The sequence below is a fragment of the Camelus bactrianus genome, chromosome 8 (assembly GCF_048773025.1).
Source record: "Camelus bactrianus isolate YW-2024 breed Bactrian camel chromosome 8, ASM4877302v1, whole genome shotgun sequence".
Classification (NCBI taxonomy): domain Eukaryota; kingdom Metazoa; phylum Chordata; class Mammalia; order Artiodactyla; family Camelidae; genus Camelus; species Camelus bactrianus.
This window is the reverse complement of record NC_133546.1, coordinates 33,512,784-33,530,054: the sequence shown is the minus strand read 5'-3', so window position 1 is coordinate 33,530,054 and position 17,271 is coordinate 33,512,784. Positions and strand designations below refer to the sequence as shown.

At 41.9% G+C, this 17,271-nt stretch overlaps 1 protein-coding gene across 3 annotated transcripts in view; it reads left to right on the top strand.

Annotated features, from left to right (window-relative positions):
* Nucleotides 1-17,271, top strand: part of NKAIN2 (sodium/potassium transporting ATPase interacting 2) — an 853,276-nt gene that overhangs the window by 821,604 nt on the left and 14,401 nt on the right. For all 3 annotated transcript variants that reach the window (XR_012508635.1, XR_006728492.2, XM_010965506.3), the window contains one exon: nucleotides 4,670-4,730. Coding sequence is in view for 1 of the 3 variants with exons in the window: in XM_010965506.3 (XP_010963808.2) it covers nucleotides 4,670-4,730 (61 nt within the window). In the remaining 2 variants the exon portion in view is untranslated. The remainder of the gene's footprint in view (nucleotides 1-4,669; nucleotides 4,731-17,271) is intronic.

The following is a 17,271-nucleotide window of genomic DNA, read 5'->3' as shown; positions in this document are numbered from 1 at the left end:
TCCCTATCAGGTGAATTAGAAGTGAATAAATCAAATTAGATGTATCAAGGTGAAAAGATGAATAAAAATAAAAACATGTAGGCTTAGCTCTGCTTTAAATGCCAAAGACTAAAATAACTGGAATATTCTGGATTTTTACAAGTGGATAATTGTATGTTTGCCCGTGTAATTCCACTGGTATCTTTTGTTATTACTCTAGCCATTTTTTTTTAATTGAAGTATAATCAGTTACAATATGTCAGTTTCTGGTGAGCAGCATAATGTTTGCCATACATATACATACATATATTTTTTCATATTCTTTTTTATTTTAAGTTATTACAAGGTATTAAATATAGTTCCCTGTGCTATACAGAAGAAATTTGTTTTTTATCTATTTTATATATAGTAGCTAGTATTTGCACATCTTGAACTCCCAATTTATCCTTTCCCATCTCCTTCCCCACACCCAGTAACCATAAGTTTGTTTACTATGTCTGTGAGTCTGTTTCTGCTTTGTAGATAAGTTCATTAGTGTCTTGTTTTTTCTTTTTTTTTTTTTTTCTTTAGATTCCATGTATGAGTCATATCATATGGTATTTTTCTTTCTCTTTCTGACTTACTTCACTTAGAATGACATTCTCCAGGAACATCTATGTTGCTGTAAATGGCAATATTTTATTCTTTTATATGGTGAAATAGTATTCCATTGTATAAATATACCACAGCTTCTATATCCAGTCATCTGTCAATGGCCATTTAGGTTGTGTCCATGTCTTGGCTATTGTATATAGTGCTGCTTTGAACATTGGGGTGTATGTATCTTTTCAATCCTTAAATAAGGAACAAAATAAAATATTTTTTTAATTCCACTTATTTGTAGGTATTCCTCATGACAACGTGGGTCACTTTTTCCTGCTTTGGGTACCATTACTCCCCTTAACGTTGCCCAAACGCTCTGAACTGGGGCCATTTGTTCCTCCCTGAACATAATCCACATCTTGGCAGAGGTTGCCTGAGCTCTGCTTGGAAGATAATCTCACCTTTCCCCTTGTTATTCCCTCTCAAAGTCCCCCATCCCCATCTCTCCATGTCTATCTCCACAATGCCACCCTACCACCTACCCTGGGAATGGATTACCAGTTCTTTGGAAAGGCAACACTTTAATCCAGTCTCAAAGGATGAGTTCAAATTATCCCAAGGTGCAAGGCTGAGTGGAGAAGGAAGGGAGGAGATGTAGGGCATTTGCATGTTTTGTTGGCAGGACTATTAATGAGTGAAAGAACAGAGGGCAACCACCTGATATATGTCAGCCAACTACTAACCTCTTGATAATATTGGCATCAATTCTGAGACTAGGAGTGGTGGGAAATGAGGCTAGAAAGGGAGCTATGTATCACATTAGGAAGAGATGGTATTTTATAAAAAAATTGACACTTTTTCAGTAGAAGATGGGATGCTCCTTAAGTGTATTGTGTAGAAATGACATAGTTAGAATTTCAATTTGATACACACTGAAAGCCCTCTGATTCTGGCTCTAATCTGCCTTCCCAGCTTTTATTTCCAGTGCTCTAATATGAAGTCCACAAACTCATCAGATGGAACTACTGACTCTTCCTTGAACACAACCTATAATTTGCCTGCTTGATGAAGTCCCTCAGGAAAAACAAGTCGCATTTTACCTCTCCTTTGCAAAAACACCTACAATGTTCTTCCAAAGGTGGTTGTTAGGATTAATGAGCTAACCAAGAAAGAACCCAGTTTACTGTTGGTCAGTCAGGAGACAATCAATTTCCTTCCTTCCTCCTGACACTTATCTTAATCTACTTTGAATTACAATTATATGTGTATCCCTGTTACAGGACTGCAAAATCCTTTAGACTGTATCTAAAACAATGGCTCTAAGGGGGGGCAATTTTGCCTTTTAAGGGATGTATGGCAATGTCTGGAGACATTTTTGGATTATCTCAGTTACCAATTTTCTTAATTGTAGATGTTGGTAGTTAAATATGCTATAATGCACCACAGAGCCCACAAAAAATTACTCAACCCCAAAATGTCAGTGGTGCAGAGGTTGAGAAACCCTGGGTTGACTCATCTTTGTAGCCTGGGTAGCAGTTAGCAGAGTTGCACATCATAGAAAGTATTCAGAGCTATATTTGAAACCACTTTTCCGTAGGTAAATCTATAAATTGCTGTAAGGGAATAAAAAATTAAATTAGAAATTTACTTGTTGTAGGAAAATTGAAACATAACAGGGGTTTATGAATCTTGATTAATTGGGGGGAAACCAATTTCCATTTGTATTTAGAGGTGAACAATTTAAAAGCTGAAGTTCTCTTAATCAGCAAGCTTTTGTAATGAAATGCAGCAGGATTTACTTTTATATCAAAGCAGCTCCCCTGATAGTTAGAGAATGCCACCGAATACAATTAAAAGATCACTGGTAAGCAGAATACAGTACCTTGGCTGCATTCTGGGAGAGGAGTGCAGTTAATAATGTAGATTCTAGTGACACTTTAATGAGAAGTTTAAACCCATTGGACCTGAATCTCAGAATTTATCAACCTAGGTAAATTTGTTATTTACCTAGATTTTCATTTCAAAGTAGTTAAGTGATGAGTGAAAATCAAAAGGAAAGTTTGTGATTAGGAGAAAAGTTGCTTTGTAGATAATTCAAGGAGTAAGTATTTTAAACTGAAAAGAAGAGATTACGGATAAATCGATGGCACTTAACCACAGTGGTAAGGACTTCATGTGGAGGAAGAGATAAATGCAGAACCCAGGGGATTTAATCAAACCCATAGCCTCTTTACCTAGCCAGTCAGATCCAGTACCCACAGCAGAGTACCCACGGGACCGGGGTCACTAGGTGATTAGAGCATTTTCATGGGCCCTGGTAGATAAAGGATTAAAAAGTGTTAACATCATCTATTTTTCCATTACCCATGAAAATGCCCAAATCACAGTATGATTTTTTTGGTCAAATCAAAACCTTTGCTAGAGCCACATAGGAGACATACACATAGTACCCTGTACTGTAAAAACACGTCCCATAAAAATAGTGACCCTGGAGATTCTATTATATAAGAAAATAGTTTTTATTATCACAATTTTATTGCCAATACAACATATAATTCTAAGAGAAAAATGCTCACTTGATGACTTTTCTAATATATTTTTTTAAAAACCTAAGGGCTATTGTAGCATCAATAGTACGTACTCTATCTGTCTATTATTTGTGTAATGGTTCAGATACTACACTTGGCGGATGGGAGGGAGGGGGTCCCCAGTCTCTCTCATCCGGAATCTGAAAACAAAAGCCCATGAAGAAAGGTTGCACAGGTCTTCTTCCTCATCCATTTCTCTCTCAAGCAGGGTCACTGCTTCTGTGCCAGGAAAACCACGGTTTTGCCACGTGCCAGCTCTCTTTGGCAGAGAGCTAGCACCTACCAGAGCATGCTTCTTTCTTAAACCCAAGTCAGAGACTTTCTAAAGTTCCTTTTCCCTGGACCTCTCTTTGTCGCCAAAGAGTTCTGCTGATTAAAGACCTATCAGTTTATGCTCTGACTTAAAATGTCCCATTCACATCTTCCAGAAAGATTGCTGTCTGTCAGCTCATGGAAAACAGTTCTTAGGCTTATCACAACAGCAATTTTTTTGCCCTGTGCCTTAGCTTCCTGGTTGAAAATTGTAGCCTTTTTCCTAAGATTCTCTTCCTCACTGCCAAATATTATCATGAAGGGTTAATACTTAGATCAATGCCTGTCTGAAATATCATCGTGAATAATTTTCATCACTGTCCTGAGGACATACCTTGAAGGATTCCCCCAAACTAGATTATTCTGGGGAAAAAATGTTTTCTACATATCAGGAAATTATATTAGTTTGCTCCCTCCACCAGTGCTCATTAATATGACTAAATAATTACAGTACATGAGGGATACAAAACCACACCATCTGAGGGGTAGATGTCAAAGGGCTTTGCGTGCTCCTTCCCAGGTCCTGATTTCAGTGAGCAAAGGCTTCCCTGAGCACAGGGACCTCCCTGTTGCATGTTTCAGAAAGACGATGTGATGTGTGCAGTCCCAGTCCCGTGCACTGTGAGGCTCCTCACCCGGGAAGGTGCCTGGCCCGTTGCTCCTCTGTAACATGTCATGTCATCTTAATCATACTTGGCATGTCCCGCTTCTTGTTACTGGTCTAAATAAGAGTTTCCCTTACTTCCAAAGTGTTCATGCAACATTCCATGGAATCCTCTTAATATTTTTCTCTCAAACCATTTCTTTCTGATAGTCAGCAGGAGTCCAATTTTTGAATCTTAGGTTCTGGGATAATGAAAAGAGAATTAGAAGTTGATTGGCACAAATAGAAATGTTAATCCATTAATGAATGGCCGTATTTCTTTTTTTCTCTCAAGACCTAAAATAATTCGTTATAGATTGCCTGGCAATTAACAAATCTTACACATAAAAGCAGAGCGGAGGAAAACAGAGCACTGTATTCATGTGTAAGGCAGGTAGACATTACATGAATCAAGAATCCACACTGGAGTCCAGATCCAGCCTGATGAACCATTTTGGAACACTGAATCTAGTCACAGACTGCCCGCCTTCAAAAAGTCACTCCCCAGTGAGTTCCAGTCGTGTTGCCTTTGCCTCGTGTCTAAAGCATCTTTGTTTTGTTTCAGCTGGCAGGGTTCATCTACGCCTGTTATGTTGTGAAATGTATAACTGAAGAAGAGGACAGCTGTAAGTATTAAAGCTCTATTCTGTTTCTTTCAAGTTCAGAGCATCTTCTTTACTGCCTCCTACCTAGCCTTGCTACCTCTCAGACCACATCCCCTAACACATCATTAGAACAGGGACTAAGCCCTTTGTGCTCACCAGGCTAAAGTGTTTTTCATAAAAGTATCCAGCATATAGGTCACGAATCAGTCTCACCCAGGACTACAAATCCCAACAATTGACAATTCACGATAGTTCCTAAAACTCTCACAAGAACCGACTTCAGATTAATTCAAGAAATTAGTCTTCATAAAACCAAATGTTCATATTTCCTTTTTGTTCTTACAATTTGATACAAATGGCTGGACCTTTATGTCAGATTCTCAGCAGTCAGTGCCGTTGCTTGATCCAGAGTTTAGACAGCAGTGCCTTCCCACAAGCCTCTGGGTGAGTCCCTTGTCCTCTGCTCTTCTTAAAAAATGGCAGGTAGGAGGTTTCACTCTTTCCTTGCCCCTTAAGGATCTGAAACAGGAGGTCAGGCAACAGTACTTCTGTGCTCTCTGGGAACTTGCCCATGCAGCTGTATTTCCTCTGAGGAAAAGTCAGGGTCGGAGATCATTTTTCTTGGTTGCCAAAAATATTCATAATGATTGGGATTTTGAGACAGTGAGGGAAAGATGAGAATCCACTGCTCTGTTATAGGATGATTTGAGGAAAATATCCAAAGAGAAATATGTGTTTCTTCTTTACTTTCCAGTCATACTGGAAAGGAGGAGGCAGTACCCTGTGATTCGTTTAGAGGAAGCAGCCTCTCAGCCATCCTCACACGTGGTGTAAAGTCAGGAACATATAGTGTATAATTTGTATTATGTTGTGTGCAAAAGGAAATGATAGTCCTTTACAAATAAGCATTCGTAAACACTCCTCAGTGTATCAGGTGCCATGTCAGACTCTGGATATTTGAAGATGAGTAATATGCAGTCTTACCTCTAGGAATTAACCATTTTGTAGGGGAAAATGTGAACAAAGAAGTATAATAAAACCCTGTAGAATGTATAATGTTGGGGGTAAGAAAGGAATCAGGACAGGTTTCGTTGACAAAGAGGCTCTTGAGCTTGGTCTTGAAAGATGAGGAGGTATTTGTTGGATAGCTGATGTGCGAGCAAGGGAATCCCAGGCCAGAGGTAACAAACGCCACGACGTATCACAGCTTGCCGTGTTGGGGGCTGGGCAGCCAGGTTAATGTGACTGAATTATTCTCTGTGCTAGAGGTTTGTGCCCAGAGAAGACTGCAAGCAAGCACAGATGAGATCATAGAAAAAAGATTACGACAGAGTAAAGAGTTTGGAGGTTATTTTGTAGAGCATGACGGCAAATCAATTGGCAGGTAGTTAACAGAAAGAGAATAACATAATCAGAAATGCACTTTAGAAAAAAACACAATGGTATCAGTACGAAGGACAGATTTGGATGGGAGGGGCAAGATTAGGGAAAGGGAGAGCGATCGGGACACCATGAGGAGGACTGTGCTATGAGAGGATGAGGGTCTGGACTAGGACCAGTGTTGGAGATGGAGAGGATAGATGCGTTATTAAACGTAAAAACAGTAGTGGCTAATGGGCCATGGGTGGGTACTCTGTAAAGGACAAGGAAGGGATGGATGGATTTCTGGGTTTCTGATATGAGTGAATGGGCAGATGGAAATGTCACTTGGGGAAAGTAGAATGGAGATGCAACAGCTGGTTCAGCTTGGGGAGACTGAGTTTGAGGTGTTTAATGAAGATGCACGAGAAGACACTAAGTAGCCACCTGTCCTATCCCCAAAAGTTTTATTCAAAGATTAGGAAGCATTAAAGATACATGAATTTTAAAATGTATGGACTCCACAAACTATGTGAGTTTACTCAGATATTACCATTCAGCGTCATTGTGCCAGGTCCTTGATGAGTCTATAGGTTAAATTTCACGTGGGAGTTGAGCTTTCCCTAAACTATAATGTTTGATTTTATTTCACAATGATGTCTGCATTTTTATCATCAGAAAATACTGACACGTCAAGTCGCCTAGACAGATAATCGGTATCTCTCCAGACTAGTGCCTCCCTAAGGGGATCCCAGAAATGCTAGTCTGTAAAATATACTGCTCAAAAAAAAAAAAAAAAAAAAAAAAAATTCCAAAGCCGAGTAAGTTTGACACTGAACATTTAGAATGCACGTTTACATATTAACATTTCTGAGAGTATTTCAATAAAGAAGTATGTCCAATTTGTCCTAATCTACACTTTGTTTTAACCATATTACATTGGGTGAGAGATAGTGAGGCCAGAAGCAGATGGAAGAGAGAAACCAGAAAGGGTTTTACTATACTCACGGTTCCCTGGGGAGAACACAGCGTGCCACACCGGGCCACTCAAGGGAAGCACCAGGTGGGTCACGAGGCAGAGAGAGAGAGCAGAACTCTGGGCAAGTACTTTTACTGTGGTTCCCAGGGACAGGAACAGGCGAGGCAGGCTGGCGCGTTTAGGATTGGCTAAGTTTGAAAGCGGTCCCCATGAAATTCTTTTTCACTGTGACTGTCAGAGAATAAGGTTTGGGGCTTTTCAGTGAGCCAGGGTTCACTTGGGAGCAGCCAGTGGTCATTTTGTAGCTGTTAAGGCATTTTACAGAAATTAAAAGTATGCTTAATATCACAAACATTTGAACATCAAACCTTTTTTCATAAGAAATCTGAGTATTACAGAGAATTAGACTTCCAGGGAACTCATTTTAGGAAATTCTGCCCTAGGTCAAATGTTGGTCAAAGCCATGTAAGTCCAAGGGAATATGAACTCACAAATAGCTTTTTGAAGATCAGGTTTACCTTTCAAGCATCTTATAAACAATGTTCCAAAAAACTCGAAAAAATAATGCTTATGTCTTTATATGTATTTTGACCACAACCCCTTATCTGCCTTTATTAATATAAAATACAAGCAGACGTTTCACAGATAATTTTTCTAATTCTTGTCATTTTGCTTAGTGGGTGAGGTATGAGCTACTTTCTTATTTTTCTTATGAGTCAAGTAGACTACTACATAGCCCGGAGGAGATGCTCGTTTGGGCTGGTTCTGTCCAGTTAGGTTCGTTTACTTGTGGTCACTGTGTGTGGTCACACACAGACATTTATGAATATTTGTTCAGTGAAATGTTTTAGATTCACATTTACCCTTTTTTATCATTATTTTAATCACTTGCCTGTATGTTCACCTCCAGACCTTGTGGAACATATGACTTCCAACGCTCAAGAGTAAAAAAAGGTTGCAATTTCTATCTAATATTTGGTAATTATAAAGAAAATTATTTTGATCCTTTAAAGGTGTTCTGGTTTGATGAAAGTAAAACACACACACACACACACACACACACACACACACACACACACAGAGGTTCTCAGAAAGGAAACCCTGAAATATGAGAAAAGTTTAATGAATATACAAACAGGGAAAGGAGCCTCTGTGGGACTATCCTTATCTGCTACGGATTTGCAGTGAAGCATCCTAATGAGGGTACAGTGCAGGAGGAGGGACCAGCTCCCCACTCGCCATATTAGTTAAGTTTCCATTCCTAAGAGCCTCGCGAGGAACAGAGGATAGTTTGGGTTCCATAACTGTGCTGAGAATGGACTGTGGAGATAAGGTCCTAATCGTGGCTCTTGGAAGACTGAAGTATCCTTGACGTCAGTAGGAAACAGACCAGCTCTGTGCTCAGCTGCATTATCTCAGGCTCGCTGGCAAGTGTGGCCAGAAAGCCTTAGGGGCTCAAGCCTCCTGACAGCTAAGGCGAGGGTCCAGGCTCCATGAGCGAACTCTCAAACTTAGACTCCACAAAATAACCATAAATCAGCATTGAACTAGAGGGAGTTAGACGTCAGGCACATCAAATGCCTGATTTCTTCCCCTGATTTCTCCTTTTAAATAGTATCTCATTTACTTTTCTAGAGGCCAGTTTGATTGATATTTATACAGACACTTCAAAGCAAAGTTGTTATTTTCCCAATGAAAAGCCTGGACCTTGGAGTTTACGGTTCTGACCCTTCCTTTAACTAAGCCGGAGCCCCAGGCTGACCAGAGGCCGGCTGTGCACAGTCACAGGGCACCACTGCCCTCTGCTGTGCCTCCCGGGGGGTGACATCCACCCTTCGACCAGAGATCTCAACCAGGAAGATGTGGGCCCTCCTGCTCCCTTGTATCGGTCGCCTAGGGCTGCAATGACAGCATGTCATAGAGTGGGTAGCTTACACCATACATGTGTATCTTCTCACAGCTCTGGGGGCTGGAAGTCCAAGATCAAGGTGTCAGCAGGTTTGGCTTCTTCTGAAACCTCTCTCTCTGGCTTGTAGAAGGCTGAGTTCTCACTTTGCCCTTTTTTCTCTGTCTGTGAGTGCCCTTGGGCCTCTTCCTCTTCTTCTAAGGACATCAGTCCTACTGAATTAGGGTCCCACTTTTATGTCCTCTTTAACCTTAATTCCATCTTTAAAGGCCCCATCTCCAAATACAATCACATGAGGAGTTGGGTCTTGAAGACATAAATTTGGAAGGGGACACAATTCAGTCCATAACATCCCATATCTGTAGACACACACACACACACACACACACACACACACACCCCATGGGGCTCCTGGCTATTTGAAAATACCTAAGGGGAACAGAGTGGGGCTAGCTTCAGCTCACTGGCCCATCAAACGCCTGGGGGTAAGAAGCTCCAATCTGTAATAAGACCCACCTCCCGGATCCAGGCTCCCTGCCAAGAGGCAGGCGTTCTGGTCAGCATCTCCTGTTGTGGGCTGGGGTGATCTGCCTTCAGATGAGAGGCTCCTCACCAGAAAAAAAGCTGGGACCTGCTCCAGAGGGTGTGCCTTGATACTTGAACTTTATTTGAATGGGGCAACCCTCACAACATACTTTTCTGCATTTGTGCATGAAAAGGCAGCGATATGTCTTAGGGGAAAAGGCTTCCTCCAGGAGAGCGGGCACGCCTGGCGGAGCTGTCTCTGTGGTCGGGCTCTCCCCTGTATCATCTGTCGCCAGCCACGCTGAGTTCTCCTTATGCCCTCCAGTCTTCTCTGTTCCCCTCTGCTTGCTCTTTCGGACGATATTCTGTGAAGGAAATCAAATGTTCCAGGATTTATCATCTGGTGTGTAGCTCTCTTCTCCCTTAATCCTCAGCAATTCTGCACCAGAATCCAACCTCCGCTTACAGAGATAGAACTAAGAACCTATCCTTCTGCTTCATTAGTGCTGTTACATGTGACAATTAAAAGGAAGATGTGCAGCTGTGGAAAATATGGCTAATCCATCATAGGAACAAAAGCCATCATATGATGTCTCAATTTTTACTATGTTTTCTTATAAACCTTTGCCTTAGCAGTTAAACTAAAACTAAACATCAGTCCTTGAGAAAATGGATCCATTTTTCTAAGCAGTCACTGTCTTTTCTAAAACAGATCCAATGTGTTTGCAAATGTTATTAAATATTCAAATATCCCGGGAAAATATGCAGAATGCCATTTAAAAAATATCTTAAGGGGACTTATTTTGGAAGAAAATATTGAAAAATTAATTCTAGATGTTTAAACTTGTAGATGCACACATGCATGAACCCACCAACCAAGTGCGAATGCATAAAATCATGTCCTGAATTCTCCAAAATAAACTGGCCTTGGGATAAAAGTCGTAATCAATTTACAGAACCTTTCATTAGAAAAGCAAACTGGAGGAAATTATTCACTTCTCTGAGGCTAATAATTTTCTGTTATTTTTGTTTGATTTTTCTTCTAAAGCCTGCTGGCCCACACTTCTGTGTATTGAACTCCATTCTGTATGTTTTGATCATTTTTCCAGTTTAACAGGATCATTGAGTTTGGATGCAATTCTTTGAGCACATGGCCACTCTCTCCCACCTATGGGGAAGGGTGGAGGTGGGCAAGGAGGAGTACTCAGCCATTAAAAAGTATTTGGTTCTTTCTATTTATAAAGGAATGTAAGTTTACTGCAGAATGTGTAGAAAATACAGATAAACAAACAGAAAAGAAAAATAGAATGATTTCACAATTTTGAATTCTGGTTCTCAGTTAACATTTGGGTATATGTCTCCTGGTCTTCCTTCCTTCCCCACTTCCTTCTGTCCTTCCTCCCTAGCTTGCTTGCTTTCTTTCTCTCTCTTTTTTCTATCTGGTTGTTAGAGCCATACTAAACATTCTTTTCGGTTACCTGAGCTTGCTTTCTTGTTATTTATAAATCACTCTTCAAACATAACCTAAGGGGCGGGCAATTAGCAGTTCAGAAAAGGTGCCAAGTTCTTAAGCGCGAGGTTGACAAGCAGAGTTATGAGAATGATGTGTCTATGTCAGTTTTCAAGTCTCCTCCTCAAGCAAATGAAAGAACAGTATATTATTGTTTTCTTTATATAACATTTGCTTTTTTCTGAAGGTGACTGACTGAAATGATTGTGTCCATATCTGCCTGCCTCCCACAAAACCAAAATTTGCCATTTCTTATTCTCCATCTCTGGACAGAATCACGTATTATTAGAGTCTGGAGCCCCAGACTTCAGATGCTGCTCATCTCTAGCTAATGCTCTGCAGCATCATGGTGGGACCAACATAGAAGGTGTCCCCTTGCTCCTGCCCCAGACCCCAGAAGCACAGGAGCTCTGTGTTTATTTTATTTTACAACGTTTGATTCTGCTTAAGATTTCTTTTGAACTAAGAATACTGCAGAGTTGAGAAAGGATGGAAGACTACTGCCTACCACTCTATTTCAACAGTTGAATTTTAAAGATTCATAGAGATTTGATGACTTGCCCAAGGTCACTGAGCTTACCGGTGAACTTCTAACATAACACAGCACATAGTGACTCCCTCAGGAGAGCAGAGTGTCAGGGGATGCCATTGGGGACCACACCGGTCATGACCATTGCTGTATCCTCAGCATTTAGCATCCCCAGCCTGGAGTAGGACTCAGTAAGTATCTGGGAAGTAAATGAATCAACAAATCAGCTCTTCACAGCCATTTCCTGGACTACATGGAAACTGCTAAGGAAATGTGACATTTTCTTAGACCCCAGTTTATTCTAAGTAAATGAATAACCAATTAGACTAAAGCACCTTTTGTCATTTTTTAAACAAATGGAGAAAACAAGATATGCTGTCATATGTAGAAATAAAAGGCAGAAGAGACGATCAACCCCTGAAACCAATGCCTGCCTATTTGTGTGCCTCCTGTCAGTCACGTGTGAGTTTCTATTGGTGACAGTAGCATTTCCTAACAGTGAGATATAATTTTTACAGTAAGTCTCCCAAAATTAGTGCTGGTCTCTTTTTCAGCCTCCTGTTAAATTGCTCCCTCTTGTGGTCACTAAAGAGAAAACATATGCCCTTTATTTTTAAAACTGGACATTCAGGTCTGAGTTGAGTCTGCTTCTTTAACAATCACAACGTATTTTCTCCCTTCTCTCTTTATGTCTCGTCCATTATACTCTACTGCTTATCACATACATTCACTCACACACACACACACACACACACATACACACACACACACACACACACACACACACCCCTACTCATGTACATACGTGATTATCATCTTTAAAAATAAATGATTGTCTTTAAATAAATCCAGTGTTCCAAAATTAAAAATACCAGGGAAGGAAATTGATTCATTCTCTATCCTTTGCTGATTTGAAACAATCAGGACCCTGTTTCTGAAGAATCAATGTTGAAGTAACAGTACTAAGACTAGCAAAGGAAGACCTTTAACTGGGGTGTCGTGAAGAGGGTGTGTTATGCAGAAGACTGAAATGATCCAGTAGATGAATAATATCCAAGTTGTTTTAATCAGCCTCAGTGGAAAAGAAAGCCGGATCACGTGAAAGGGAGAAGTGGTGACATTTACAGAAATGATTCAAAGAAACCTCTTCCATTTTGATTATTCTGCTTCCTCCAGTTCTGAAGCACCTAGTCCACTGGCATTGGGTGTCCTGCACGCGTTTCCTCACCATCTCTCCCTGGGCCCCTGTCGATAATGGAAAGCAGCTAAGTTGCAGAAAAAGTCGGATGCCTTTAGTGCCTATGTGCATGCTCACAAAGTCAAGCTGCTGGGATCCCTTAGTCCTACCTTGAAAGAACAAATGAGAACAAGACAAAGAGCCGGCACAGGAAACAACTCGAAACACCCTCCACAGCTGAGCCGTGCTGAGACAGAGGACTGTATATTCAAACTTAGTCTTTTGATAAATGACGCTGGCCATTGCCAACTTCATTACAACCAGTTGTGCTGTCGTGGTGGAAATGGCATCTAATAGAAACAGAAGGCCAGGCTTAGTTATCTCCTTAACAGCAGGAGGACTGCAAATCACTGCATCTCTAAGGATGGCCACCAGGTAGGCGGAACGAAAACATCTGAGCAGAGCAGCCTAACACAGAGCGCCGAAAGAATGCCTTGTAAATAGGCAGCGTAGGGCGAGCCCTCAATCCTGTGTGACATTTAAATGAGGCCGTTCCAGTCGCAGAGCATCAGGGAGGCCTCCGTGAGGATGGGCTGGCATTGTGGCAGGGAGGGAAGGAGAAACAAACTTAAAGCTCACAGGAGGTAAGGTTTGTTTAAATAATAGAAAGTAATTAGGCTGAAGACAAAAATCAGTGATGGCATTTTATAATTACAATTAATTTAAAGGTTAATTTCCTTTGGTGCTAAAATCTTATTTAAAACATTTACCAGGAAAGGAAATGAGGATGTTACTATCAAGAGGCGACGAGTGCTTCTGGGAATCCTATTATCGCTGGAAAATTAGGTTAGACCCAAAGTGGAAATTTCAATTCATTTTTGTGTATAATAGATGGTGGTCCGGCCTCAGAGTCAGTGGGGTTGGCTAGGGCAGTGCAAGATTTGCATTTTTTGTCTGTTTGTTTATGGGATTAATTGCAAAGGTTTCCAACAAAGGAGGCTAGTTTATACATGAACAACCCTGACACAAAAAGAAAATTGGATATGGATTGCTGCCTTTGTAACTAATGAAGCTGATGTTAAAGGAATTCCCAAGAGCAGAGAGGCAAAATGACGCACATAGTCACTCATCCATACACCTTCGTCTCGGCAGGAAATTGAATGGGGGGCAACAGTAATGCTGTTGGCTCCAAACCTGTCAATCCTATTCTCCTCTCCCAGATCCCACCTTTTTCATCACTCTGTTTTCCATTTGGGAATTGTCAGGTCTCATGTCGCAGGTTCCTATACTCTATTCAGCAGTTCAGCTCCCTGGAAACTTGCTTAGGGAAGCCACTGTATAATAGTAGTAACAGCCAGAGGGGAAACAACTCCTTCACACTAATTTTTTCCATTCATTATGCCTTTGCAGATTTGTTCATTCTAAATATTTGACTGCTATTATCGGTATGTAAACCAATCCCACAAATACGGAATTGTGCAGATCGCAGAGCGATGAACAATATTAGCAATTACCTGCTTTAATCTTCTAATTCTACAGCTGAGGAAAGGAACACTGAAATTGACTTGCTCCAAGTCAATCATTTGGAGGCAGTGCTGGGAGCAGAACTTAAGTCTCCTGGTGCCAGGTCTATGTCCCACATCATTTCACTGTGAGACTCGAGATAGATTCTTCCAACACGTATTTGTTGAGCAGCCTGTGTGTTAGTCACTAGGGATGCAGAAGACACTGTGTGCCTTCCTGATGCTTACAGTCCAGCACACAGTTCACACAAGGAAACACACCAAAGTGTGATGACGTTCAGACAAGGAGACTAGAGGGGGCGGTGGGAATGCACCCCAGGTGTGCCTCATCCAGTTAAGAAGACCAGGAGATTCTTCACTGAAGGAATGACGTTTCCACTGAAACCTAAAGGCTAAATCAGAGGGAGATGTAGAATTTAACAAAAATAAGTGTCTTTTTTAAAGACAACTAGTTTTTCCATCCATATTAACCAAATGGATACCGTAATCCACACAATAATAATCTTACATGTTTTTAATGAACCCCATATAGCAAATCTAGTTCCAACTTTCCCAAATATCAGTCAAGATGTTAGAGTAGCCCCTGCACATTCTCTTACTTCAAACCGCTATTGTCCTTCTATAAAGATGATTCATTTAAGTTCAGTCCTTTCTGGAGGCTGCAAAACGATGCGAAGATCATGTTAGCAAAAATTACAAGGGGAGGAATAGTTCTCTATTGGGTGATTTTAGCATACATGCTTGATTTTTTATTTTCCTTAATATATATACATTGATATGCCCACACCCTAATTAAAACCACCGCATTTCCATGGGCTGTGCACTCTAGATATATCCTGGATGCCAGCAGAGAAGATATGCCCTATCACGTCTCACCAGCTCGCCTTTAGCTTGTAATAACTGTGCTCTCCAATTTCAACTGAAAGGCATGTCACCTGTAATTGAAAGCCGTTCTAACAGGGGAGCACGAAATAGAGATGAATCTATGGTGACTCTCATCCAGCCAAATGGCATGGCACCTTTAAAGTCACTTCTGCTTAGTCATTTCATCATATTCTGCACGCACCCCCACATCTGTTGAAAGTATTAAAGATACCTGGATGCACCATTTCCCGTCTCCAGCTTTACCACTGCTTGACCTTCTCAGCTCTGCCGCCGCTCACCCCACCGGCCGCTTGGTTCCCTTCATCAAGGGGGCTGATTGGGTCGCCTTCGTTACGGAGGAAGAAGGCTGCTCTAAAATCGCCGGTTCTGAAGTTCTCCGCCTGACTGTAAACGCCCGTTTTCCTCCCTCCGTGTTCTCCTGCCTGCCTCCTGGAGGCGTGTTTCTTCGCCTTTGTTTAGGAGCTCCCCTCCACTGGGAACGTCGTTTCTCCTTCTACTCATCATGCGGCTCCGGGTCCGCAGCGGCAGTGACGCTCTCCCGCGCACCCTTGGTTTCCTTCCTTGCGGTCTCCTCCCTCATGCCTGGAGTTTCAACAGCCTTGCCTGACACGGCTCAGGTGCAGTTGTCCTCTCCCAGTCCTGGGCTGCCGCACACGGCGGGAGAGAGCGCCCAGGCCCAGCGGAGGCCCGCTCCTGCTCAGCGAGGCTTTCGCTCTCTCCCACGGACCGTGGGCCGTATTCACCACAGGGCCTGTTCCAAATCCTTCCAGGTTCCTTAAGCACAGGAGCCAAACCTGAGAAAACCAAAGCCATCAAACATAAACGCCTTCTCTTTTTCCCTCAGACCCTCAACATTTTTCTATGCTGGCAAGTACCCTTTTGTCGTCTTGAAACCCTGCCCCAACCTGAGAGGCGCGTTAAGCTTTTCCTGTCCAGAGAACCCTTCCGCCGAGCGTTGGCCTCACCCCTCTGCTGAGCCCGGCCGTGGGCTCTCGGCGTCTTCACCTTCGCCCACCCCATCGGCTAGTTCCTTTTCCCTGCCTCTGGGCCAAAGCCTCGTTGACCACAAACCAGGCCAGGCCGAGCCTCTCCCCAGCCTGTCAGATAATATACAAAGTGATTTCCAAAAACATTTGAAATATGGAAACTCAGTTCAGTGGAGTTTTTTAAAAACACAAAAGATCTTCCCTTTTTCCTACCTCATGTCACACAGGCCATTCCTGCTGCTTGTCAGGCCACAGTTAACTGAGTGGGCACCTGAAGGGTTTCCTTAAACCCACCTCGCTCTCCTCAGCTTCTGCTGATGACTTCCACGCTTCCGTCGTTCCACACAAAATTCCAGGACCTTCGAATATCAGGTTCCCTTCGTTGTACCTTATCTCCACCTGCTCTCCTGGCCTGAAAGTTCTCATTCTCTCAGTAAAGAACCTAAATATGCATTTTAAAGCATAATTCGAATCACTCTCTTTAGATAAATCCCTTGCTAAAAGAGATGAAATCTACAGCGAGTCCATAAAATACACACATCTAAGTATTACACACATATAACTCTGTGGAGTTGGAATTGTTTTTTACCCCCACTTCACAGAGGAAGAAATTAAGGCTCAGAGCAACTGCGACCTGCCTGTGGGTTTGATGTTAGTAAGACGAGAAAGCACTCCTGAGCCCAGGCTTTCTGACTCCCAAGCCCTGGATCTTGACACTACTTCGCGGCTTCCCTGTGGTGTACCAGCGACGGCAGCAGATTACTAGAACATGATTCAATAGCAAGACCCCGGTCTCAGCAGAAAACCAGCATGTGTTTCTTCAAATTTCACCTAAGGTACCAGCCTCACAGAGAATTGGCAGAAAGAGACAAGAGCAAAAAGACAAAACAGTTTCTCAAATGGAAACTGATACTTCACTTTTTAGTTTTTTAAGTTTTTAAAACCAACAGCTTAAAGTGGTTACTCAAATGTTGTCTAACTAAAGAAATATTTCATTCTTACACCATTGTGGTCATTGCTTTCCAGTTTCGTTTTTTAGCATATGTAAAATGTGTAACCACGTATAGAAGATTGAAGATCTGGCTCTGATACAACTAAGAGGGAAGCATGGAAAGTAGGACCCTAAGACCCCAAGAAAATGTTATTTGCTGAACAAGGTTAGGACGGGAAGCATCTGCAGTGA